Raw genomic sequence first — 25,833 nt, 5'->3', positions numbered from 1 at the left:
GTGATGTCTTTTTATTTTTAGCCATTCTAATGAGTGTAGTGTCTTTGGCTTTTGTGAGGTGCTTAAAACCTCCTAGGATGGGAATGGAGCACCATATAATTATCGAAAATGACAAAGAAGCTCTTCAGTTCTGTATTATGAGAGACACCAAGATGTATTGTTAAAGAGATGCCAAGCATTTTGTGTAACGTGCTTTCATTTACTTTTTTAAGAAGAAAATAAATGCCTGTTTGCTTCTATATGTTACACACATAGATCATTTCTGGCAAGATGAACAAGGAACCGAAAACTCGTTGCCTCTGAGGAGAGATCACTGGTGGCTGGGGGATGGGGTAGGAGGGAGACTTGCCATACTCTTTGGTACCTTTTGAATTTTGTGCCATGTGAGTGTATCATTTATCTGAAAAATAAATAAAATATTTTTTAAAACTCACAAACTTATAAGAACTCATTGTTCATTCCTGGCTATCAGGCAAGAACATCGTCATTGCCAAGCAGAGAAATGGGAGGCATCTTGTTCCTAATGATCTCTAGAAACTCCAAACACTCTTTATCTGTTAGCTGCCAGTTTCTGGTGGGAACTGAGCATCAACACAGTCATGTACCAAGTGGTCATTTAGTCTGTGTTTGTTGAATGAATGCATGAATGTTCACCCCACGTTCTGTTTTCTACCACACAGAAAAGAAGAGTAGCAGGAAGAGCGAGTACCTTCTGCCTGTGGCTCCCAGCAAGCCCACTGCACCCATCTTCCTGCAGGGCCTCTCTGATCTCAAAGTCATGGATGGAAGCCAGGTCACTATGACTGTCCAAGTGTCAGGTCTGTCTCTGCAGCTCTCTCTTGGGGATTAACATGAAAATGGTCTTGGTTGCAATGGGTATTGCTCTCCGAGGACCCGCTCAGATCCTTGATATACCAGAAAATCAGATGGGACCATCAGGTGATGGACCCAAAGAAATGGAGACTCTTGTCCTCTCTTTTCTGCCTTCTCTGGGTAGGATTTTCTGGATTCATGATTAAATGGTCCAGAGGAAGAAGATGGCCATAGAGCTAGAGCAGTGAGAGATTAATTTGAAAATATAGTGTGGCCAGTGTAGCTGGAAGGTTTTGAAGACTGGTACAAAACCAGATTATGGGTCGGGCACGGTGGCTCACGCCTGTAATCCCAGCACTTTGTGAGGCCGAGGCAGCAGATCACAAGGTCAGGAGATCGAGACCATCCTGGCTAACACGGTGAAACCCCGTTTCTACTAAAAAATACAAAAAATTAGCTGGGTGTGGTGGCGGGCGCCTGTAGTCCCAGCTACTCGGGAGGCTGAGGCAGGAGAATGGCGTGAACCTGGGAGGTGGAGCTTGCAGTGAGCCGAGATTGCACCACTGCACTCCAGCCTGGGCGACAGAGCAGGCTGTCTCAAAAAAAAAAGACTCTGTCTCAAAAAAAAAAAAAAAAAATTATGTGAGAACTTCCCAAATCTCAGAAGTTGTTCTCAGTTGCACTATTCAAATTTTAAGGTCCTCCCAACAAACTCATTAGGTAGATCCTATTTGAATTCCTATTTTACTGATGGGGAAGTGGAAGCATAGAGAGTTGTTGGAGTGTTTCATCCAATATCACTGCATTCAGTGCAGAGTTGCTGCATGGCTGGGGAGGACCTCCCTAACCAATCCCCCTTCCCCTCCTCCTGGTTCAGGGAATCCACCCCCTGAAGTCATCTGGCTGCACAATGGGAATGAGATCCAAGAGTCAGAGGACTTCCACTTTGAACAGAGAGGCACTCAGCACAGCCTTTGTATCCAGGAAGTGTTCCCGGAGGACACGGGCACGTACACCTGCGAGGCCTGGAACAGCGCTGGAGAGGTCCGCACCCAGGCTGTGCTCACGGTACAAGGTGAGGCTGACCCACTCAGAGCGAGTGGGAAGGAGATGCTGCTGCAGCCTCTCCAAAAGTGATTTGGAGGCAAGGAAACCACATGAGGCTACTCTGTTCCCACTGTGGGCCCTCTCGTCCCTCAGTCCCACCCCAGCCCCAGAGGCCAGCTCCCTGTCCAACATCACAAGCTCTGACTGAGTGGGGCTGCCTTTCCCAGCTTTCTGAAGTCCCTGCCCTCTCTGGGTTACTGGTGCCAAGGTGCATAGAGTACTAAGAGGGAAATCTGTAATACACTTAACAATTTGGCAGCGATAGATTTTGAGGTGAGTTATGGGCTTAACAGGGTCCTTGCCATTAGATAACGTATTTAAGAGGAGAGGCAAGTTAAGCACACATAAAGTGAGTGACAACTCTTAATCACACGCATTGGATACAGATCATTAGCACCTGGCTCGGTGCCCCGTGCCTTCTGGGCTACCTCCCCTTACACTGGATATACAGTCATGTTAATATTATCCTCTGAGAATGTATCCGAGATGGATGTGCAATGAGAAGGGTGTGCTGCATTTGTGTATCCAGTCACAGTGATTTCTGGACAATCTGTTACTTGGGTGACATGCTATCTTCCCATCCTTCACCTCCATGGAGAATTGAGTGGACACTGCCTGCTGAGGGACATCCCTGTTTAGCTCTGCCCTTTACCAATTTCCAGAGCCTCACGATGGCACCCAGCCCTGGTTCATCAGTAAGCCTCGCTCAGTGACAGCCTCCCTGGGCCAGAGTGTCCTCATCTCCTGTGCCATAGCTGGTGACCCCTTTCCTACCGTGCACTGGCTCAGAGATGGCAAAGCCCTCTGCAAAGACACTGGCCACTTCGAGGTGCTTCAGAATGAGGACGTGTTCACCCTGGTTCTAAAGAAGGTGCAGCCCTGGCATGCCGGCCAGTATGAGATCCTGCTCAAGTGAGTCTGCATGTCTGGCCAGCCTCCCTTAACCCTTCCCTCCAAATTCCTAGCTCCCCTAACCTGGGTCTGGGCAGCCAGAAGAAGCACAAACTGATGTGGGGATTGGACTTCCAGGTAAAGCAAGCGCGGGCTCAGTGCTGCTCACAAGCTTTTGCTTCTTCCACTTCAGTATAGCAAATGTTCATTAGAACTTTCCCTTTTGAGCTCCGTTCCCCAGAATCCTGCCTTGTTACATCCTTGTTCCCCCATTATGTGGTGTATGGTGAGTATGAAGGAAGGAGGAATGGATCAAAGTTGGAAAAGCAGGGGGATAGGGGGAATGCATTTGTTATCTGTTGCTGTGTAACAAATTACCCTGAAACTTAGCAGCTTGAAACATTTATCATCTCCCAGCTGGGAATTTGGAAGCAGCTTAGCTGGATGATTTTGAAGTTTCAGTCAAGATGTCAGCAGGCGCTGCAGTTTCTGAAGGCCTGACTGACACTGGAGGATCCGCTTCCAAGGCTCACTCCCGTGACTGTGGCAGGAGGCCTCAGCTCCTCACTGGTTGTAGGTGGGAGGCCTCGGCTCCTCACTGGCTGTTGGTGGGAGGACTCAGCTCCTTGCCTTGTGGACCTCTCCATGGGGCTGCTTGAGTGTCTTTTTAGCATGGCAGCTGGCTTCTCCAGAGCTAGTGATCGAAGAGGGAGCCCAGGTCGGAGCTTGCAGTGTCTTTTAAGACCTACCCTTGGAAGCCACACGCCATCACTTCCAACTTTGTTAGAAGTGAGTCACTAAGTACAGCCCATACTCAAGGGGAGGTAAATTCAGTTCCACCTCTTGGAGAGAAGAATTTGCAGACATTTTAAAACTACCTCAGGGAGGTTACCTTTCCCCATTACTTTTTTCTCTCCTTTTCAAGGGCTTGCTAGGTTACATGGGAAGATCAGCTCCATGAGGCACACTGCTACATTTCCATGAGGCACACTGCTACATTTCCATGAGGCACACTGCTACGTTTCCAGGCCTGGAACAGTGGAGAGCCCATAGTGGACATTGGGTAGCTATTTATTAGATGAATGTGATTCAGAAATGCTCTTTTACCTTGAAAATGCCCTGTCTCTTAAAATCCTATGCCAGCCCTGGATTGATGGGGACAGAATGCCTTCTGTGGGTCCTGGGGTTGGTGTAAGTATCGAAGAAGAGCATTTGTTTGCACCTAATCTACAAATAGGAGGTGGTGCCACATCCTGAGGATGGTTAGACCTGTCCTGGCCCGGGTGCCTGACCACTTTGCAAGGGGCTTTCTCGCCTGTACTTTATCATCTCCCCATGCTGAGCCCATCATGTTCACAGCTCTGAGCTACAAATAAGCTCTAGAGCTAAATGCCAAGGCTACTGCAAAACCCAATATGTACCCCATCCCCTTAGGTCCTTTGTGACCATGTGCTTTATACCTGTATCAGTTATCTTTTGCTGCATAATGAACCACCCCAATACTTAATAACTATTAAAAATAGCTCGTTTTTTTTAAAAGCAGTTTCATTATTTCTTAGGAGTCTTTGGGTCTCCTATAAAGTTCTGCTGATTTAGGAAAGGCTAACCTCAGCTGAGCTCAGTGACATGTCTGTTGCGGTCAAGTGATGGGATGCTTGTGAGCTGCTGGTCACCCTACTATTATTAGCGGTACACTCGGAATGCATCAACTGCCTTTGCATTATGCTTGAACTAGTTATTACCAGGAAGGCCACTCTGCCTCCAAAATGGGGAGAAGGTACACGCTTACCCCCTAGGTCGGTACAAAGAATGGAAACCGATGATGTGTAAAAATACCTGCTGATGATCTCGTCAGTATAGAAGGAGTAGCACTTTGAGATAATACTTACATTACTCAAGCCAGACATCCTAGAGGAGATGAGCTTGTTTGGGGATTTTGATGGAAAAGGAAGGCTGAGTCTTGGCAAATGTGATAAGGCTTAGCTGTTGAGTAGGCCAAGCAAGAAAGGGTGGGGTGGGGGCAGAGCCAAGCAAAGGGCTGTGGGAAGTTTGCCAGGCTAGAGAGGAGGCGTGCACCAGGAGGTCGGCAGGCAGACTGTCTGGGGCCAGCTGGGGACAGTCATAAAATTTAGACTGTCCCAGCAGGAAGGGGCTTCAGAAGTTATCCAGCCTCATCATCATTTAATAACGGGGGACACTGAGGTCTCAGGGTCATGGACTTGCTTGTGGCCCTCCAAAGGCAAGTAACAGAGCCCAAGTTCAAACCCTCATCTTTTGACTTAAATCAGATGCTCTTCCATTCCTTGTGGCTCTGCTTGGGGAGTTTCTCCCAAGTGCACAGGGAACTGGAAGGACCTGGGAAACCGCACTGGAGCCTCCAGCCTGCAGCCTTTGCCTCTTTTTCTTCCTCAAAGTCCAGCCTCTTCATTCCTTTCGGAGGCCACTGCCCTGGCCTTGGCTTTGTCCCCACCTGAGAAGAAGCAAGTCAGTGGAGAGTTTCCTGAGGGTACGTGGCAGGCGTGCCAGAGACCTCACTCCTCCAGCGACCTAGACGTAGAGCAGGGTGCCTTTCGAGGGGAATGACTGGATGGCTGGGAAGAAGCCGGGGGTCTGGTGTGCAGGGGGTAGAGGGGTGGGCAGATCCTGCCTGTCCCTGCTAGAGTTGTGAGGCAGGTATGGGTGGGTAGTTTCTGCCTCTCTTCCCTTCCTAGCTCTTGTCTACTGTACCAAAAGGGGAAATGACAAAAAGTCAGCTCAAAATTCCAGCTGGAATACTTGAAACACTTGACACTTGCCAGGAAATTAGTTCTTTTTTATTTATTTTTTATTTTTTGACAGAATCTCGCTCTGTCGCCCAGGCTGGAGTGCAGTGGCACGATCTTGGCTCACTGCAAGCTCCGCCTCCTGGGTTCATGCCATTCTCCTGCCTCAGCCTCCTGAGTAGCTGGGACTACAGGCGCCTACCACCATGCCTGGCTTTTTTTTTTGTATTTTTAGTAGAGACGGGGTTTCACTGTGTTAGCCAGGATGGTCTCAATCTCCTGACCTCATGATCCACCCACCTCAGCCTCCCGAAGTGCTGGGATTACAGGTGTGAGCCACCATGCCTGGCCGAAATTAGTTCTTTAAAGTAATTTTTCCATATAGAACCCATCCAAGAGGTAGATGATTCAGGGTGGGATAGGATCCAAGGCTTTGTAACCAGAGTGGGACTCTTATTCAGAGCTTACTAAGCCAAGGCAAAAGGACTCTTTGTGAAAGATTCAGTTTATAGGATGATAGCCCCATATGCTCTGTGGCAGCTCCTGGGATGGGGCCTCATCTTCAGCCCTGGCCCTGATTTTGTAACTGGTTATGTGCAGATGTCAAAGATGGCCCCAAGACCCTGTTCCAGCAACTTAGGTGATCTGACATGTGGGTCCCAGGCAGGAGGCCACTATGAACTTTATAGGCTGCAAATGAACCCATGGTTTGCTTTAAAGGCCCAGCAGAGATTTAAGGGTATGGCTGTAGGAATAATTACTGCTATTGCCCTGCCACCAGGTGATCCACTTAATGGGTCAGCCTTGGTATCCCAAGTCCTCCACCTTCCTCTGACCCCTTAGACTGCTGGGTGCCACAGGGTAAGGCCTGGGGCTGGATTGGACAGGAGCCCTTGAGAGGCTTGTCTGAGTCTGTGCTCCCCACCTTGAGCACAGGTCATGGAAAGTGACAGAAGCCCTTACCTGCTTCCCCCATGGGGAGAATCGGCTTACTCCAGCTTGGGGCACAGGGCTGGCCACCACCAAAGCCTCTGAGGAGTCCAGCTGGGGTAAAGCAGCCATCTGGGCAGTGTCTGCTCCTGATGTTTGCATCTGGGCTGTGTTCTACTGGTGACAGGAGGAAACTCTGCTGAGGAGATGCTGAAAGGGCTGCCAGGCAAACACAGCCCTTGGGCATCTCATCTTCCTGCTCCATGTCACCCCAGGCACCACAAGGCTGTGCTTAAAGGTAGGAAAAGAGTGGCCTGACACTGGCCAGCAGCCTGGCAGAAGCAGGGTGACCTCACATGGTTATTCTACAAGCTCACCCAAAGCCCATAAGCCTTTTTAAGTGTTGAGAACTCGGGGCACGCTGAGGACCTCTTCGTTTTCCCAGGGCCTGGCACCCATGAGGTTTCTAATTGCTGTTTGTTGAGCAAAAGAACAACCTGAACTCAAAATTCTCCAGACTTGAGACTCCCTGCACCTTGAATCTGTGCCCTCTGAGAGTCTGAGCATTGAGGAGGGTGGCTGGGAGGGGACAGGCTATGGGATGCATGGCCAGGGAGGAGAGAGGAGTGAAAGAGCTAAGGCAGTCAGGAAAGCACCTGCACCAGCACAGCCTGGGACAGCACGAGGGCACTGGAGAGAAGGACAAAGGAGAGGAGCCCAGCAGGCGGGAGGAGGGCTGGAGGATAGCAATGATTGGCTTCTCCTTGCTTCAAATGGGTGCCAGCACCCAAGGGTGAGCAGCGCCCCAGAGCCCCTGAGAATCCTGGGCCAGGCCGTGGGCTACCAGTGTCTGTCCACTGGGAGGGAGGCCAGGCAGAGTGAGGTGGAGACCCACACACGCCAGCAGAATGCGCAAGAACGCATGCTCAGATGCCTGTCCAGGTGGATGTAACTTATATGTGCACATATTCCCAAACACAGACCTCCAGGTGCAGGTGCCTGCCAGCTAGATCAGTATATGTGTACATCATGTGTATGGTTGATATCTACATATGTGCATGAACACACACATGTCCCAGACCAGATTTGTACTGATAAGCACAGTAGGGTAGAGTGCAAAAGTCATAGGGTCACAGGTCCCAACCCCTCCCTCCACTAGCAAGCTCTGTGTGTTTAGGCAAATTACTTAACCTTGACCTTTAGTATTATTATTTTTTTAATAGAGGTAAGGTCTTGCTATGTTGCCCAAGCTGGTGTCAAACTTGCGAGCTCAAGCAATCCTCCCACTTCAGCCTCCCAAAGTGCTGGGATTACAGGCATGAACCACTGCGCCTGGACTACTTTACCTTTATAAGCCTCATATTTCTTACCTTATAAAAACAGTGCTGACTCTAATCTCACAGAGCTGTTCTAAGATTAAATGAGATGGCTCATGTAAAGAATCTGTCACAGAGCTTGGCACATCTGCTATAGGGTCTGAGTGCTAGTGAGACGGCCACATCCAGGGGCATGAGTGGGAGCACTGTTGTCAGAGACCCTGAGGGTCCCACCCCAGAGCCCACTTTTCTTATCTTTAAATTGGGCATGGCAGTACTCTATACCTCTCTGGCATGCTGTGGATATCAAGAAAGAACTGCGTGTGGGTGTCATGAAAGCTGGAGGGTGCTGTATGAAATACAGTTGTTATAACCACCACTAGTCACCTCTGGCTCGCAGACCTGCCCCCACCCCTTCCCCTAGCCTGAGCAGAACCTTCTTGGCTGGTCAGAGCTCAGAAATGCCAGCAGGTGGCAGCCTTGTGGGGTTGGAGGGACAATCTGCTGCAAATCCACTGCACTGTAGCCAGGCAGGGTACAGCCCCTCCCCTGAGCAGAGGGCCTGAGCCTCTGTGCACCAGCGGGAGACTGACCAGGTTTATGGACACGAAGAATCCAGAGCCCTCCCCACCTGAAGGAAGAAGAAAAAGGACCACTCATGTAGGAAAACACTTGTTGGGTTTTTAACACAAAAAGTTCTGATCTGAGAGCATTATCAATGAGTGGGGGTTAAGGGTGCTTCCATTCCCGAGCAAGAGAAGGAAAGGAACTACTTCTGTGTTAAGGGATCATGGAGTCAGAGTCAAGGTCACTGGGCAGGCCCACGACCAGGGCCTATCTGTCTAGACCAAGCTGCTACATCACAGTCCCCGGCAGGGTTAGCCTTTCTCCTTCCCCTTTTATTGGTTGAGTGAGTGAGTGATTGATTGAATGATTATATTATATACTTACAGAAAAGTATTCCTACTTCTGGATGCCTGCCTTAGCTGTTGTCCAGACATTCTTTTTTTCTTCTTCTTTTTAAATAAGAGCTGAGAAAATAAAGGGTGACCACAGAGTGAGAGGGTCCTGCCCTAAATCTAAGGCTGGGGTGAATGTCACAGTCAAGCCGGCAACTTCCATCTTCCCCGCTGGCCAGCAGCCTGTGATCAAGTCCACACTGAACAGGCCCTTTGCCCAGAGGGCCTCTTGATCTTTATTGATCTTTGGAATTCCTCAGGAACCGGGTTGGCGAATGCAGTTGCCAGGTGTCACTGATGCTACAGAACAGCTCTGCCAGAGCCCTTCCACGGTGAGTGCCCCCAGGAGCTGCCCCTCCAGGCCATGCCCCCATCCCCACCTTCCTCCTGGCCCCAGCAGCTCCAGCCCAGCAGCCCTAGATTGTTTGTGTCCTGCAGCTGAGGCTGCCAAAGCCAGAAGGGAGAGCCTGGAAGGGGAATGAGGGAGGGAGAGCAGGGGAAGGAGGGGGTGATTTTTTTTTTTTTTTTTGCACACACCCTTATAAGGCTACTGAAGTCATTACCGATGTAATAAACCAACTAAGCAAGCGAACGCCTCTCACCAATGTTCCCATCTATAAACACAGCCTGGCCGGCCTCCCCCATCCCCTCCCGCTCCCCTCTACCCTCCCACCCTCAGGGATTTACTCTCCCCTGACGTTTCTTTCTTACCCAGCCCCTTTTCCTCCTGCTACTTTCCTTTTTCCCTTCACTGGTTGCAGGGGGAGGGAGCCTGCCAGCTGCGAGGACCTCTGTGGTGGAGGAGTTGGTGCTGATGGTGGTGGTAGTGACCGCTATGGGTCCCTGAGGCCTGGCTGGCCAGCAAGAGGGCAGGGTTGGCCAGAGGAGGAAGACGGCGAGGACGTGCGAGGGGTGCTGAAGAGGCGCGTGGAGACGAGGCAGCACACTGAGGAGGCGATCCGCCAGCAGGAGGTGGAGCAGCTGGACTTCCGAGACCTCCTGGGGAAGAAGGTGAGTACAAAGACCCTATCGGAAGACGACCTGAAGGAGATCCCAGCCGAGCAGATGGATTTCCGTGCCAACCTGCAGCGGCAAGTGAAGCCAAAGACTGTGTCTGAGGAAGAGAGGAAGGTGCACAGCCCCCAGCAGGTCGATTTTCGCTCTGTCCTGGCCAAGAAGGGGACTTCCAAGACCCCCGTGCCGGAGAAGGTGCCACCGCCAAAACCTGCCACCCCGGATTTTCGCTCAGTGCTGGGTGGCAAGAAGAAATTACCAGCAGAGAATGGTAGCAGCAGTGCCGAGACCCTGAATGCCAAGGCAGTGGAAAGTTCCAAGCCCCTGAGCAATGCACAGCCTTCAGGGCCCTTGAAACCCGTGGGCAACGCCAAGCCTGCTGAGACCCTGAAGCCAATGGGCAACGCCAAGCCTGCTGAGACCCTGAAGCCAATGGGCAACGCCAAGCCTGCCGAGACCCTGAAGCCCATGGGCAATGCCAAGCCTGATGAGAACCTGAAATCCGCTAGCAAAGAAGAACTCAAGAAAGATGTTAAGAATGATGTGAACTGCAAGAGAGGCCATGCAGGGACCACAGATAATGAAAAGAGATCAGAGAGCCAGCGGACAGCCCCAGCCTTCAAGGAGAAGCTGCAAGATGTTCGTGTGGCAGAGGGCAAGAAGCTGCTGCTCCAGTGCCAGGTGTCTTCTGACCCCCCAGCCACCATCACCTGGACGCTGAATGGAAAGACCCTCAAGACCACCAAGTTCATCATCCTCTCCCAGGAAGGTAAATGAGCGTGGGGGTTGGGGAAGAAGGGGCCTCTGTACCAGGGCCACTCCTAGCTCATGGAGCGTTGGTCTCGCTGACCCCTGTTAGCAGCCCATAGGTAGGCTGCTAACCTGGGTTAGCAGGTAGGAGGGCCTGCTGGGTAGGAGGGCCGCGTCCCTGTTTCCTGCTCACTCAAGGATAGGTCCCGGCTCAGGGGCCTTGGGTACATGCACCAAGGCTGGGGCTAAGGGCTGGGATCCTGGTCCTTGTGGCACATGCCCACATCTCGGCACCCATCTGGCAGAGCCCTCTCATGGCACCGCCACCTGTGGCTCCCCAGAGGAGACCTGAGCCTGAGTTAATTCCCAGCTCCGACATGGAGAGGGCTCTGTCCACAGGCATGGAGGTGGGGGACACAGAGGCTGGAGCCAGGGAGAAGCTCTGAGTAAAGAGCTGTTTAGAGAAGCATCTTAGGTTTGGGGAACGGTGTGCAGTGACCAGATGGCACAGAGCTCTGAGTTGGGGTCAACAATAACTTCAGTCTTGATAGCACTGTGGGTTTGAAGGGATCTGTCGGGAAACCCAAAATCCCAAAACAGCCCCTACAGCACACACTCACGGGCAGACAGAGCTACTCGCTTCCTAATTTGGATGAGACTTTTGTTTGCTGGTATTTCACATTCTTGGATGGTGGGGAGAGGAGGGGGGCCCCAAATCCTTCCATCTGTGTGGACTTTTGGGGTCTGGAGTTTTCAGAGGAGCCAGTTTATACTTGGAGAAGAGATGGGGGTGACACAGGAGTATTTTCTCTGGACCCTCAATTTGGTTTGAAGTGCTTTTGTAAATCCCAAGTCTGGGTGGGAGCTCTGAGGCCGGCTGACCTCCACACCCCATTCTGGCAGCCAGCGGAGGGATAGGTTGCCAGCACAGAACAGAGTCCTGCCTGAGCTGATGCTGGTGGCTCCAGACAGGGCAGGGTACAAAGAAGCTCCCAGGAAGTGACATTTCACCCTTGAGGGGCAGAGGGCAGCCACAGAAGAAGCCGGAGTGGACAGGTCCTGTCAAATCTGAGTCAGCTGAGGTGTCAGAGTGCTCTTCCTGTAGGCTGCTCCCCTCCCTGGCCCCTGGCAGCACCCTCCCCACTCCCTCCCTCACTTTCTATCGTGCCTGCCTTCCCCTCACAAGCAGAGTGGAGCATTTGAAGATCACAGAATCCCTCTCAGCCTCCAGTAAGGGTCTGTCTTCCCTCTACATCTGGGACAGCACACCTGGAGCAGCTGAGTATATTGAATCGCAGCGCTGAAAGAGTGAAGGGGACACTGGCTGGCAGAGAGAAAAATGTGTTATTTTCTGCTAATGTGTTGACGCAGTAACTTTTCCATGTGGATGTCCTCAGATTGGCAGGGTCCTCCAGAAGTCGTCTCCTCCATCCCCCACCTCTGCTGGCTCAGCCCCCCTCCCCTGAGGCATGGGGGATTATTGGGCTGGGGTGAGACTTCAGAGGAGCAGACGCCACAACCTGTCCTGCCACCCCTGTGGGGCTCTCCCACTTGGAAAGTCCTTGGTAAAACTGATTGGAAACCCTGACTGGGAGCATTTCCCAGGTCACCCTACGGTGATCTCTCCAGGCAGGATGCAGGGTGGCATCCACCATCCTCAGGACAAGGTTGGGGCTGTCCCCTGGCTCTCTGATCTCTTTTCATTATCTGTGGTCCCTGCATGGCCTCTCTTGCAGTTCGCATCATTCTTAATATCTTTCTTGAGTTCTTCTTTGCTAGCAGATTTCAGGTTCTCATCAGGCTTGGCGCTGCCCATGGGCTTCAGGGTATCAGCAGGTTTGGCGTTGGGAGGTCTGTGGCTGCTCCAGCCTCAGGGAAACTGAGGTTAAGTCAGTTGGGGGCAGCTGTTCTCGGGCTTGCATGGGGTTTAAACCCAGAGCCATCAACAGCCACTTACAAACAATTCACTCAACTAAGCGATGTAAGGCAGACCCCAGGCCTGGTCTCAGAAACTCTTCTGAGCCATTAGCCACTATCTTCTCGTGCCCTGAGTGCCTGCAGTATGTTTTCCCTGCTGGTCCCTTAGTGGTAAAGAGCCTAGAGATCCTAGCCACTCCAGCCTCCCTTCCCATGGAAACCGTCCCAGAGGGAACAGTTCAGATCCAGAGCAGCAGCAGAAGAAATGATCCAAGGAAGGCTGCACACGGAGGGGAGAGAGAGACCAGGAGAGGTGGGAAGGGATTCCAGAGACAGCTCCAAATCAAACTGTAAGACATCTTCTAAATATTTTTAAATTGTGTTTAAAGAATAGCTGACATATGTTGAACACTATGTGTTAGACACTATCTTAGGCCTCTTACACTTTTCACCCATTTAATCCTCCCAACAATGACTGTACTGTCCACCTAACAGAGAAGTTAAGTACCTTGCCAAATGCAAGGTGCTGGGGGTAACAGAGCTGGGATTTGAACTCAGGTGGCTGAGTTCCCATGCCTAGACCACCGTGCTATATGACCTCTTAGTTAATTCCTATTATTTTATCAGGATACTGGTGGCAGCTGAGAATTTGTCTATCAACAGAAAACACTAATGACTATTTACGCCTCGATTTTGTTAAGAGTTGTCCAAAGGTTGAAACACTGATGGTGCCCCCAGCCTTGCCAGGTTTCTGGTATTTTTCCTGCAGTGGTGGAAGCAGACCTTGCAATGGGCCTGTCTTGCTTCAATACAGGAGAGTGCGTTGTCTCAAAAAATCGGCCCCACCTTCTGTCCCTTCACTCGCCAAGACTTCAAGAGCCCAGTGTTTTGTTAAGGAAAAAACTTATCTTAAGGCTTCGTCTATCAGTCACCATTTAAGCAGGTCCCTCCTCAGGCAGTAGGGCATTCTGAGAGGTGGAGGGAGTCTTTTCTCAATAGATCTGGAAAGAGAAGACACACTCACAGTGATAAAATTGTTACAGCCAAGTGCTGACAAGTGCTATGAGTGTGTCGGGAGGAGCTGCTGGAAGTGGGAAGAGAGGGAGCTGAGTGCTGGACTTTGATCTAAGCCCCGAAGACAGGCCAGAGGGGACGGGCTTCCAGGCGGGGGCCCCGCAGCAGCAGAGGCATCCTGCTAACAGCTTGTTCTGGGCTGGAGAGGATGACATGGCCCCAGTTTCATCCTATATTCTGCCAAGGAATTCCAGTCTAAAGGCAGTAGGGAATCATGCAAGATTTTGGGATGAGGAGCACTGTACATGAAGCTCAGTTTAGGGGTTTTGGTGGACTCTGTGCCCAAAAGACAAATACAGAGCCTACTGAAGAGGTCGGGAGGAAGATGGTGAGGCCTAGACTAGTGTAGTAGCCACAACCGCAGTCAGGGAATGACCAGTTCGAGAAGCAAGGATAGAAGTAATGGCACCTGTTGCCTGGCTTGGAAGGGCAGGATGGGGGTGGGGGTAGGTAGAGAAGATGAAGGAATGGAAGACCTCTAAGTGTGGGTGCCTGAATGGCTGGGGTCTCAGTGGTCGTGTCAGTGGGAATAAGGAAGCGGGTGGATGGAGGAGGCTTCTAGGGGAAGGTGAGGGAATGGCTCCGCTGGCCTCCCCTCCTGCATCCTTCGCACTCAGCTCAGCACTGGCCCTGCCCCCGGCTTCCTGACTTGGAGCCCTTTTTGCTCCACTGCACTGATCCCCACCCTGTCAGCTCTGCTACAAACAAGATTCACTTCCTCCAGGATGCCTTCCTGTTGTCACCCATCTTTGGCCACGAGAGACTCTTGCACTGTCCTCTCCCCATCAACTTGTGTATCTGCGTGCACCAACTGCTAGTGGACGTGCTGTTTATAGGTTTCAGGGGACTTCTCTGATGTCTGTAGCTTAGATAGGGCTCATAGCCCACAGAACCCCCCCCCAAACAGGATTACATCACCCCATTTAGTTCACCCCCTTTCGTGCTGAGGAAAGCAGAAGAGGTTTGACAGCCATGGGCTGGAGTTCACCACTAGTTGATTTTTGGCAGGACACAGACACGTGGAAGTGTCCTTCCTCTTCCTGTACCCCTAGAGCTGCAGGGCTGATGGGATTCAGAGTTACCACCAACTGGGCCTGCCCTCTGCCCCCAAGTCTTTTCCTAGCCCTTCCGGGACCTGCCTCTGCTGAGGGGTGGGAGGCCGATGGTCCCGTGAGCTGAGGGGACCTCTGTGGTGGCCTGAGAAGAGCTTTATCTTTATGCTTTGTTTCCTGTCTCCAGGCCGGGCTCCTCCTCCTGGCAAAACACTTTTCCGAGTCTAACAATGAGGATTCATTTTTGTTGCTGTTGTGAATAGGTAATTCATTTTTAATTGCCTTCAGGGTAGAATTTTGCAAAGGCTTTTTAAAAACCCATGTAAGTTCATCCTACGAAAAATGGATTTATGCAGCATCTACTATGAGCAAGGCATTATTCTAACGCCCTTTGTTATGTGCATAATCCACTCGAAGAACTCTGAATTTTCTTTTTTCAGAAACTATATATTATCTTTTTCAATAGTGAGTTATATTTAACTGTTTGTGACCTTTTCTTACATAGATCCTACCAGATCACCTGCTACAGAAATATGCCTTCATCCTTCTCAGAATGACAAATATGTTTTACTGTGACTGCATTCCAGGCTTAGGAACAACAGTGGTGTTAGACAGGGTCACTGCCCTCTGAGAGCTGGTGTGGGAGACAGGCATGCAGGTCAGCAATGGCCTTGTGAGCCGTGCTTTGACATGGGTGAGCTCAGAGTTGGGAGCACAGAAGAGGTCCGCCTAGGCCTGGGGGATTAGGGGGAACAAGGAGGACACCATGCCTGCAGGGGTGACCTGGAGATGAGTCTTACTGTCTGGGCTTGCCAGGTGGGCTGGGTAGGCTGACTGAGGCAGCCCTACAGCAGAGCCTCCAGGAAGCTCCCTCCCTCCATCCACATCCCCTTCCTCCCCTCTGCCCCCAACTCAGAAAAGGAGAGAGCTGGGGGAGCTTCAGACCCGGGAGCGCTTACTCCACCACAGCCCTGAGGGGCTCTCCCAGGCGGAGCTCTGCAGTGATGCTGACCTCTCCCATCCCCCCATCTCCCTCTCAAAATTCCCCACCAGGCTGAGGCTTCTCAAAAAAAAAACCTCTGGGAAACAGCTTTTCTTCTGGAGGTCAAGAATGAACTGTCCCACAGGAAATACCAGATTCTTCATCTGGGGTAGCCAAGCCTGCAAGCCTGCTAGGGGGGCCTCCCCAAGCCCATGCACATGGCCAGGGGTCCAGGCTCTGGGCAGGTTGGAAAAGCTGCCTGCCCCATGCCTTGCCCTGGGAGAGGAGGCAGGGGCCGGGTCCACATGCCCCTTTACTCTCTGTGTACTGTCTTTGCAGCTTGTATCATTTTGATTTAAGACTCAAGGCAGCTGAGGGACTGAAACTGAAAGAAAATCAAGGATTTGAACAGGATGTGCGTTGGGGGTGGGATATCCGTTCCTAAAGCCTTAGCCCCACCCTGACTTGAGGGAAAATTTCCAGATGGGATTGGTCTCTGCTAAGCCTCTGAGCCCCTCTAGTTGGGGCTAGAGGTCATCTTGGCATCCTCCCGCCCACCCAGATGAATGGAAAGTTCTCTCTCCAGGACATGGTTATCCTCATTCCCCACTCCTGTGCCTCACAATTCTTACTCTTATGACAGACTTCCTAAAATTCCAGCCTAAATCATCTCCGTTACAGTTTCTACAAATTCTGACTCCTAACTACAAAGGAAGGAGAACAGAGTGAAGCCTTCCCGAGGTTTGGGGTCTGTATAAGGGTATAGGAAGTTGGGAGTGGGGTGCAGATCAGCCCTCTTGCCCCAGGTGGTTTATAGGATGAAGGTTTCTCTGTTTAAAAGAGTACCCAGGTGGCAAGGAGTAAAGGGGAATATTACACCCTTCCTTCCTCTTCCAGCCTTAGTGAGGTTTTCTGGGCAGAACTGATATCATCCTTACTCTTTCTAATCTCCTTGTATTTGCTGGTCAAGGCTGTGCATTTGTGTAATGGGGGGCAGGAACAGTAGTTGGTGTCCACTCAGAATGCAGCCAGCTCTTCCCTCCCAATGCCAGTGGCCTGTGGGACATGAGATGGGAGCTCCAGGCAGCAAAGTGCATGTGGCCCTGGCTCTGTCCTCCTGTGTGACGGTTGCTGCCCTGACAACAGGGGCAGCTTTGAGTAGGATGCCCTGCTATTTACTTGTTTGTGCATCTGAAAGCAAGAATAAGGAACTGCTGCCCTTCTGCCTGGCCCAGCAGGCCTCTTTCCACGCCCTGAGGGAACCTCCCCAAGGGGTGGCCCAGAGGAGAAGTAACCAGTTCTGGGATGAGAGAGCTGGCAGGGGCCAGGACGAGACCCTAGATTCCTGTGTGTGCCTAGCTGACACCTCCTTCCCCAAACCAGGCCAGAAGATGGTGCTGGGAGTGAAGGCAGGCCCAGGGGAGAGTCCATGGAGAAGGAAGGCCATCTCCACTTCTCTCTGGGGCAACCAGAAGACCCAACTCTGAAGGGAGGCAGCCCCAGAGGGCCCCTCTGCAGGCCCAGTGCCCCTCATTGGCCGTGGTTCTCCAGCTCAGACACCTTTCCTAAAAAGTCAGCTCCTGGGGCCCTGGCTGTAGTCACCACCTCCCAACAGATCTTCCCACAGGCTGGTGCCCCTCCTGGACAAGGGCTCCTAGCCTCCTCCACCCACTCCTTTGCTCAAAGCTTCAAAGCTCCCTTTTCCAGAATGCAGTCACAGCATCACTGCTGTAAACAAAGTGGGACCTCCTCACCTGTCACTGTTCCTAACACAGGTCTGTAACCCTGTGTCGGACTCCTTTTCTCTCTTGGTGACGTCCAGGGGGCAGGGCCTGTGTGCATCTCCTTCTATTGTATTGGATGGTCTCCAAAGGCAGAGGCTATTTCTCTCCCTTCTTTTGCAGCTTTCTATTATGTCCCCACAAGAGGACTCTTTGGAGTGGGGGACGAGGTATCAGGAAGGAACGTATTTAGGGATCAGTTATTTTGGACATGGGTTATAAGCAGAAAGTTTCCTAGCTTTGGTGAGGAGTGGGGGATTGGTTCCCACAAGGCCTCTGGCTTCTGGGCTCCCAGAGGCTGCCCGTGTGAGTAACACTCACCTGCTGTGCTCCAGATGCCAGGGCAGGTACTACGACCACACCTGATTCACTCAACAATTCTTCCTCCCCAGGCTCACTCTGCTCCGTCTCCATCGAGAAGGCACTGCCTGAGGACAGAGGCTTATACAAGTGTGTAGCCAAGAATGACGCTGGCCAGGCGGAGTGCTCCTGCCAAGTCACCGTGGATGGTAGGTTGTGCCCACCCATCGCCACCACCCATACACAGGGGTCCCATTTCTCAGCCCCTCCCTTCCTTACCATACCTTGCCTGTCAGACAGAACTGCCCCCAACACTGCCCTCCCTACCCAAAGGCATTCATTTTGGATGAATGAACATCTTTTGCCAAAAGAAAAAGAGACAGGAAGGAAAGTGGCAGCTCTACTTCATCACCTACATGGCTTCACCCCTCCCCTGGCTGTCCTGTCCCCCTCTCAGTCCTGATCCCCACACCCAGAACCTTCTGAGCTGGGAAGCTGGGGCACTGGGCAGTAGAAAAGACACACCCACAGGAAAATGACTACAGAGTATTTTACAAAAGCCACAACAAACAAGTGTCCGAGCTGGCAGGACGACCCAGCAGGGTCAGCCGTGAGGAGGAGGGAGCAGAGCGAGGTCCATGGGGGAGACTTCCTAGAGGAGGTGAGTCGGGGCTGAGTCTCTGGATAGAGAGGACAGGGCAGCCTATGCTAAAACAAAATGGTAGTAGTAATAATAATACTGCAGAGGGAGGTGGGAGGACACATCGGGGAGAGAGCAGGCCTGCCAGGTCTTAGCGGAGTTTCTGTGTTAGGAAGAGGCAGTGCCAAGCTGCGAGGAACTGGGCTTTGTCCTAAGGAAATGCAGGAAGTGCATTCATGACTCTTTTTTCTCTCCTTCCTGGGGAGTATAGAATTGGAACCTGAGAAGTAGGATGAACCTCGTGATGATTTAGATGAACACCCTCATTTTACAGATAAGAAACTGAGGGCATCCAGAGAGGAAATGCATTTTGGAGGGGGGCTCTCTGGCCCATTTAGGGCCAAGCTGGGGCCAGAACCCCATCCCAGGACTCACAACCCAGGATCATTTCTTTGTATTTGGCACTTACCTGGAAATGTCTCAAAAGGTGGTTTTGGGGAAATAGTTTCTTGCCCTTGAAATGTCTGGTTAATAACCATCAGAGACACATCAAAAACTAGTGTCCAAATAAGGCATCTTGAAGCCCAACTTGGTTGTTCTTCTCCCTCCTGTGTGTGATCAGTTGAGTTCTGAAGTCCTAGCCCATCTCACTGCCATTCCACACCATGTAGAGCCCATGTCCTCATTCTGGACTTTACAATTGGTTTCCTGATCACAGAGCTGAGCTCTATGGAACATGATGAATGGGAGAGAGGTGGAAAAGAAAGTCTTTTTTATAAAAACACAATGGCAGCACGAATTAATTGTTAATAGCCAAAAGGTAAGCTGAACTCATCTAATACTGTGTACTTCTCCTTGGAGATCATGCGTATATGTGCTATAGGGGCTCTGAGTCTAAGGAAGCGGACTTGATGTGTCCAAGTTTATGGTCAATTCAGAGGGGGCATGGGACACATTCTGAGGTTCTGCACAGTGGATGCTGTGGCTGATGACTCCTGTGTGGGAGTCTCTCCTCACCCAGGCTGTCACCCACCCAGATCACAGTCCTGCTTCTTTCTGTATAGGTGCTGCACTGTAGAGTATAGCGTTTCTGAAAACATGATCCTTGAAGCCCACGTCTAACACCCCTCTGCTCATTTGGGACTCACACTGGTTCCTGAGCTAGTGAAGGAGGTTATCGGCTTTCGGAGCCTCTTTAGGTCCTATTTACATGGCTAGCTGAAGGCAGGAGAGCAATTCATTCTCCTTATCTGTAAAATGTCAGCACCTTTTCCAGATTTGTTTTCAAGATGAAATTTCCTTTTCCCCTACTGAATACACTTGGGGATTCTTTTTTTTTTTTTTTTTTTAAGGTTTGGGGAATTCATTCTGCAACTTAAAAGGCTTTGTTTGCCCAGAGTCTGCTGGCAGATTCCCTTGTCCTCTCCACTAATCTTGATGACCATCATTATTTATCCCTAATTCCTTCAAATGCAAAGTTAGGCCTCCAGCTGCAAATTGGGAGCTGGGTCTTGGAAGAAGAGCTAGAAAAGTGATAGGAGGGAGCCCAGCTGAGATAACAGGACTGACTCTCAGTCCATTGGGTTTGGTTTTGTTGACAGAAAGGATAAGGGTGGCCTCTTCCCCCTGCTTTTCTTTCCCTGTTGCTATACTTACAGATATATTAGCATCCTGTTTGCCCACATTTAGCTTTATTTTTTCATCAAGAGCCTCTCTAGGAAAGTAGTAAAGGACTGTGGTCACCTTGACAGCTCCCCTGTCGCCTTTCTATCATCTGGTGCTCCACCCCACTGGCTAGGCTACGTCTCCTGCCCTCATTCTGTCCCCTCATCCCCTCAGCTCTCCCTACTCCCCAAGGCATCATACTTGACTTGGGGATCCCAGTGGGTTTGTGCCTCCCCTGAAATTACAGGCAAAATGTTGCATTATGTGGGTTGGAGCATCTTTCTGAAGAGAGGGGTCCATAGTTTTTAGTCAAATTCTCAAAAGGAGTCATGAATCAGAATACATTGAAGAACTACTTGCCGTAAGCAGCAACAATGACTGAATTTTCAAGCCCAGCCGTTGTGTGGGCTCTTCCAGCCTGTCTCCAGCTGCAACTGCCCACCCAACCTCTGCATAGAACCAGGCCTTCATCCCTCTTATGGGGCAATGAGGTCCCTCTCCACTAGGCGATGGGACTACAGCTGGTGCTGGCTTCAGACTGGCTTCCCCAGCCACTCAGCAGGGCTGGCCTGGCCCCTGAAAGTCGCTATCATTCACTCATCCTGTGCCAAACACCATCGAGACCATACATCTGAGGCCAACATATCTTTCAAAATCTCATAAAAATGAGGCAAATGGGGCTCATTGGCTGGTCTGCATTACCCACACTACTGATTCCCTCATATCATAAAGATAAGGGAGGTAACCTTTATAACACAGCACAGCTGGCTATTTTAATCATGCGTTTGGGTCTTTTTCCTAAGAAAAGGGGTGCTTGTGAACTTTCTTGATTATGATCATATCACCCTTCCTTCTGAACTCAGCAGAAGACAAGGGTTAACTTGTGCCACATAGAAGGGAGCTAAAACCTAGAGTAAACGTGGACTTGCCCGAAAACTCACCCAGGAGGAGAACAAGCTGACCTTCAATGCCTGCCCTGGCCAGAGACTGTTGTGCACTTTGCATTTTCAGTCTATGCAACAGTTGGGCAGGGTGTCTTTCTCAGTGAGCAAACTGAGGCTCACCAAGGGTCAGCTGCCTTCCAGGCCCCACAGACAGTAGGTGTAGATCTGGTGTTGGGGCTCCACCCTGCACAGTGAATTACAACATGAAATATCCTGGCAGGACTCAGTGGTCTGGCTCGGAAACCTGTTCCTTTCCACAGCCTGACACAGCCTCCCCAGGCAGTGAATTACCATGGCGGGGCCCGCTCCCAGAGTGATCCAGACCTCCCTGAGTAACAGTCCTCCCTGTGGGGAGGTCCTTCTGCACGTGGGACTCAGTAACCCCTTTCCTCTCATTCCGACCCAGATGAGCAGTGAGGAAACTAAGTCCTTCCTAGGCCAGAATCCCATGAGAGGAGTCAAAAAACACCTTAGCCCCTCACTGGCTCATCCAGTCATTCTCAACTCAGGCCTCCTGTCCCCAGCCACCCTGGCCAGGGCATCCAGCTTTTGGTACCAGTGAGACCAGGGCTTTGTGACCACAGAGGGTCATGCATGATTGTGATGGGAAGGGACACTCCAGTGGGTACTCATGCCATCACTCAGTCATTCAACTAACATCTGAGTGCCCACTCTGTGCCAGGCACTGCCGTAGGAGCTGGTTTTAAAACAGTAAATGAAGTAGGAAAAGTTCCAGCTTTGGGGACTTTTCTAGTGGGAAAGAGGCAGTAATGCAGGTGAACAGCTGTGTCATATCCTCAGGTAATGTCACCAGCTATGAAGAAAGCAAAGCAGGGTAATGGGGGAGGGAATACCATTTTTGGAGGGGGTGGTCACTGAGGCCCCTCTGAGGAAGGAACATTTGAACAGAGACTGAAGGAAGCAGGGAAGGAAGAGGGACAAGGTGACAACGAGAGCATAGCCCTGAGCTGAGGACACTGTGCTTAAGGCGTTTCAGGAGGCAGGAGGCCAGGGTGGTGGAGCCATGAGCAAGGGGCAGGATGGTAGGAAGTGAGGTTGAGGAGGACCGTGGACCAGATCCAGGCAGTGTTGGCTAGGACAAAAAAAATGAGATTTTATTCTAAGTGTTATGGGCCAACACTGGACATTTATGAAGGATCACTCATGTCCATGTGATGACCAGACCCAGGATGAGTCAGAGGGAAAGCAGGGAGCACAATGGGGGGTTGCCACAATAGGGACAGGAAGTGATCAGATTCATAACCTCTTTGGCTGTAGAGCTGATATGAGTTGCTGGTGAGCTGGGTATGGAGAGAGAGAGAAGTTAAAGATGACTCAGTTTTCATGGGGGAGTGAAGATCAATGGTGGGGCTGGGGGGCACGATCAAGAGTTTAGTGCATGTGAAGTTTAAGATTCCTATTTGACCTCTCAGGCGGTCCTGTCACATAGGCAGGTGTTTAGGTGAACCTGGAGTTGAGGGGGAGGTCAGAGTTGGAGGCGGGATACAGGGAGCCATCCACACACAGAGGCCATTCACTGCCCTGGGGTTGAATGAGGTCCCTGGAGAGTACAGAGGTGGAGATAAGAAGACGGAGAGAGAGAGAGGCAGGGGCAGGACAGGGGCCTGCGAAGAAGACTAAGAAGGAAGTACTCCAGTGAGATGGGAAGAAACCCAGGAGATGGGGGTGTCCCAGAAACCAAATGCTAAGAACTTCAAAAAGGAAGGAATGATCAAGATTAATGTGCCAGGCCAGGTGTGGTGGCTCACACCTGTAATACCAACACTTTGAGAAGCAGGTGAATTGCTTGAGCCAGGAGTTCAATACCAGCCTGGGCTACAAGGTGAAACCCTGTCTCTACAAAAAATACAAAAGTTGCCTGGATGCTGTGGGGCATGCCTGTAGTCCCAGCTACTCAGGAGGATGAGCCAGGAGGACAGCTTGAGCATGGGAGGTTGAGGCTACAGTGAGCCGAGATTGTACCACTGTACTCCAGCCTGTGGGACAGAGGGAGACCCTGTCAAAAAAAAAGAAGAAAGGAAGAAAAGGAAGAAAGGGAAGGAAGGAAGGAAGAAAGGAAGGAAGGAAGGAAGGAAGGAAGGGTCAGGTGCTGCTGCCAAATAAAGATGAGCCTGAGCATTGGCTATTGGGTTTGCCAACATTGAGGTCATTGGTGACCTGCAAGAGGGCTTCAGGGGAGTGATAGTAACAATAGCCTCATCTCAGGCATACAGAGACTGAGTCACCTGCTCAAGGTCACCCTAACTAGCAGAGTGGGAAGTTAAACCCAAGCCTTGGTGCCTAACCACTGTGGTCCACTGTTATCTTGGCCCCTGGGCACTTCTGATTATTGCTGAGCTGATTTTGATCCACCCCTCCTTTCTTGGCCTCGGCCCTGCCATATTACTAAGTCTGCTCCCACCCCCACATTTATTTATTTATTTATTTTGAGACCGTTTCACTCTTTTTGCCCAGGCTGGAGTGCAGTGGCATGATCTCGGCTCACTGCAACCTCTGTCTCCTAGATTCAAGCCATTCTGCTGCCTCAGCCTCCCAAGTAGCTGAGGTTACAGGCACCCGCCAACATGCCCAGCTAATTTTTGTATTTTTAGTAGAGAAGGGGTTTCACCATGTTGTCCAGTCTGGTCTCAAACTCCTGACCTCAGGTGATCCACCCGCCTCAGCCTCCCAAAGTGCTGGGATTACAGGCGTGAGCTACCGCGCGTGGCCCACATTTATTCTTTAAATCATCACAGACAACTAACTATGTGGAACTAATTATGTGGAACTAAATAAAATTGCTGTTTTTGTAGGTGAAAAACACTTCAATACTGGCGAATGGTGTAGTTCAGCCTGATCTGAGCATACAAAGTACTTAGCACCATGCATACATGGAGTCAATACCCAGTAAATGTCAGCCATCACCTTACGACTTGGCCACACCTCCCTCACTCTTCTATTGAGGTGATGTTATTTCGGTTTTCCTTGTGAGGAAGCTCAGACTCAGAAAAGTTCAGGAACTTGCCCAGGGACTCACAACTCCTAAGCAGCAGAGCCAGAAAGGAGCGCAAGCATCCTGATCTCTCTTCCTTACTACGCTAGCACACTGCTTGCACTCAGTCAGAGAGAGAGGCCAGCAAGGAGGGATGAGCCAACCCAGGGAGAGGCTGGAGCCCAGCCCCTCTGCCCTGCCCCACTGGGGGCCCCTAGAAGCTGGACCCCTCCCAGAAGCTTCCCAAGACCTCACGCCCCCTGCGTGGGGTCAGAGTTCAGGGAACCAGCCTCTTGGGGGAGATAAAAAAAAAAAAACGCTGCCCAGAGAGCTTGAGTCCAGAGCCCAGGAGTGGAAGGGGTGAGGCATTGTCTATATAAGGACACATTTTCCTCTCAATGTAGAGGCCCCCCACTTCCTCACACCTCCATCTTCCTCCCCCACACTTCTTTGGGGACACAAGCAAAGGACTTCAGCCTTGGGGGCCTAGATCTAGAAATGGAGTTTAATTTCATCACAAAATGATTAAAATAGAAAATACAAGCTGCTCTTAAACTTATATTACTATTATTTTTATCCCCTGGGCAGCCATGTGAGCACAAAGCTGGTTTTGATTAGGCGCATGGCCCTTCGAGCCCACTCCTTGCTGCAGTTCGCATGGAGGTCTGCTGGCTCCACATCCCTGGCAGGGCCCCGTGGTGCATGCACAGCCCCACCGTGCTGACACTTCAGGTGGAGCGCGGCCACCCCCTGGGGCTCCGAGTCTGGGGTGTGCCTAGTTTGAAAGGGGGACTTCAGCCCCTTTCCTCATGGCCAGATGGAAAGATAAAGTGCTACAGGAAATTCTAAAAATAAGACTCAAAGCACATTACAGGGTAGTGTACTGACACGTCCAGTGAAAACCCAGCACCCTAGGGCCGAGGACGGAGGCAGAGGCAGATGGGGCAGGGCAGGGAGTGTTTTCTGAAGGTGGAAAATTTTAAAGCTGATTCAGAAGGAGGTAAGGGAATGTGGCTATCAAGAGGAATTAATTCATAAGTGATCATTTTCATTTTCTTTTTTTTTTTTTTTTTCATTTTTTGGAGACAGGGTCTCACTCTGTCATCCATGCTGGAGTGCAGTGGCATGATCACTGCAGCGGCACGATCATTGCAGCCTCAAGCTCTGTGGGCTCAGGTGATCGTCTCACCTCAGCCTCCAAAGCAGCTGGGACTACAAGCACATGCTACAGTGCCTGGCTAATTTTTGTAAATTTTGTAGAGACGGGGTTTCACCATGTTGCCCAGGCTGGTCTTGAACTTCTGGGTCCAAGTGATCCAACTGCCTTGGCCTCCCAAAGTCCTGGGATTACAGGCGTGAGCCACCACGCTGGGCTGATAAATGATCATTTCCTGCTTTCCAAAACACTGTTGCATGTGTTCTCTCCTTTGGGCTTCAAAACACCATGAGGTAGAGAAAATAAGTGATTCCCTTGTACAGATGTGGAAACAGAGATGGGACAGTTTAAATTATTTGCCCAAGTTCCCAAGGTTGCTGATGACAAAGCCAAAGCTAGAGCTGTTCTCTCTTGGCCTCTACTGTGGTGATGCTTGGAAGTAAAGCCCAGCACAACCCCATGAGGACAAAAGGAGTCTCAGTACCTGCTGCCCTTCTTTCAGGAGCCCAGGAAAACTGGGCCTCTCATACTTTGCTTTCTTGTGCCTCAGCTTACTCATCAGTTAAAAAAGCAAACCTGATCCCTCTTCTTCTCCCTCCTCTATGCTCCAAGACTCACCAGGAGAATGAGTGCTGAAGCTAAGGAGTGCAGAACTGCATACATAGTCTGCCCTGTACTCCTCTTCCTTAAGAAGGGCCGGGTGCCGTGGTTCACACCAGTAATCCCAGTACTTTGGGAGGCTGAAGCAGGCAGATCACCTGAGGCCAGGAATTCAAGACCAGCCTGGC

General features: G+C 50.9%; 1 protein-coding gene across 8 annotated transcripts in view; it reads left to right on the top strand.

The window, feature by feature from the left end:
- The window catches only part of MYLK (myosin light chain kinase), a 278,820-nt gene that overhangs the window by 180,473 nt on the left and 72,514 nt on the right, over window positions 1-25,833 (top strand). For 5 of the 8 annotated variants that reach the window (XM_063704112.1, XM_063704114.1, XM_055383826.2 and 2 more), the window contains 6 exons: window positions 681-818; window positions 1,691-1,888; window positions 2,583-2,832; window positions 9,039-9,110; window positions 9,540-10,561; window positions 17,741-17,857. In XM_063704112.1, coding sequence (XP_063560182.1) covers window positions 681-818; window positions 1,691-1,888; window positions 2,583-2,832; window positions 9,039-9,110; window positions 9,540-10,561; window positions 17,741-17,857 — 1,797 coding nt within the window. Of the gene's footprint in view, window positions 1-680; window positions 819-1,690; window positions 1,889-2,582; window positions 2,833-8,374; window positions 8,480-9,038; window positions 9,111-9,539; window positions 10,562-17,740; window positions 17,858-18,216; window positions 18,310-21,652; window positions 21,699-25,833 lie in introns of those variants that run through there. The other 3 variants (XM_063704115.1, XM_055383829.2, XM_063704116.1) reach the window with 3 other exon arrangements.

Source organism: Gorilla gorilla, chromosome 2 (genome assembly GCF_029281585.2).
Source record: "Gorilla gorilla gorilla isolate KB3781 chromosome 2, NHGRI_mGorGor1-v2.1_pri, whole genome shotgun sequence".
Taxonomy (NCBI): domain Eukaryota; kingdom Metazoa; phylum Chordata; class Mammalia; order Primates; family Hominidae; genus Gorilla; species Gorilla gorilla.
Note: the sequence above shows the minus strand (reverse complement) of the source record. Positions and strands in the feature narration are given on the sequence as shown.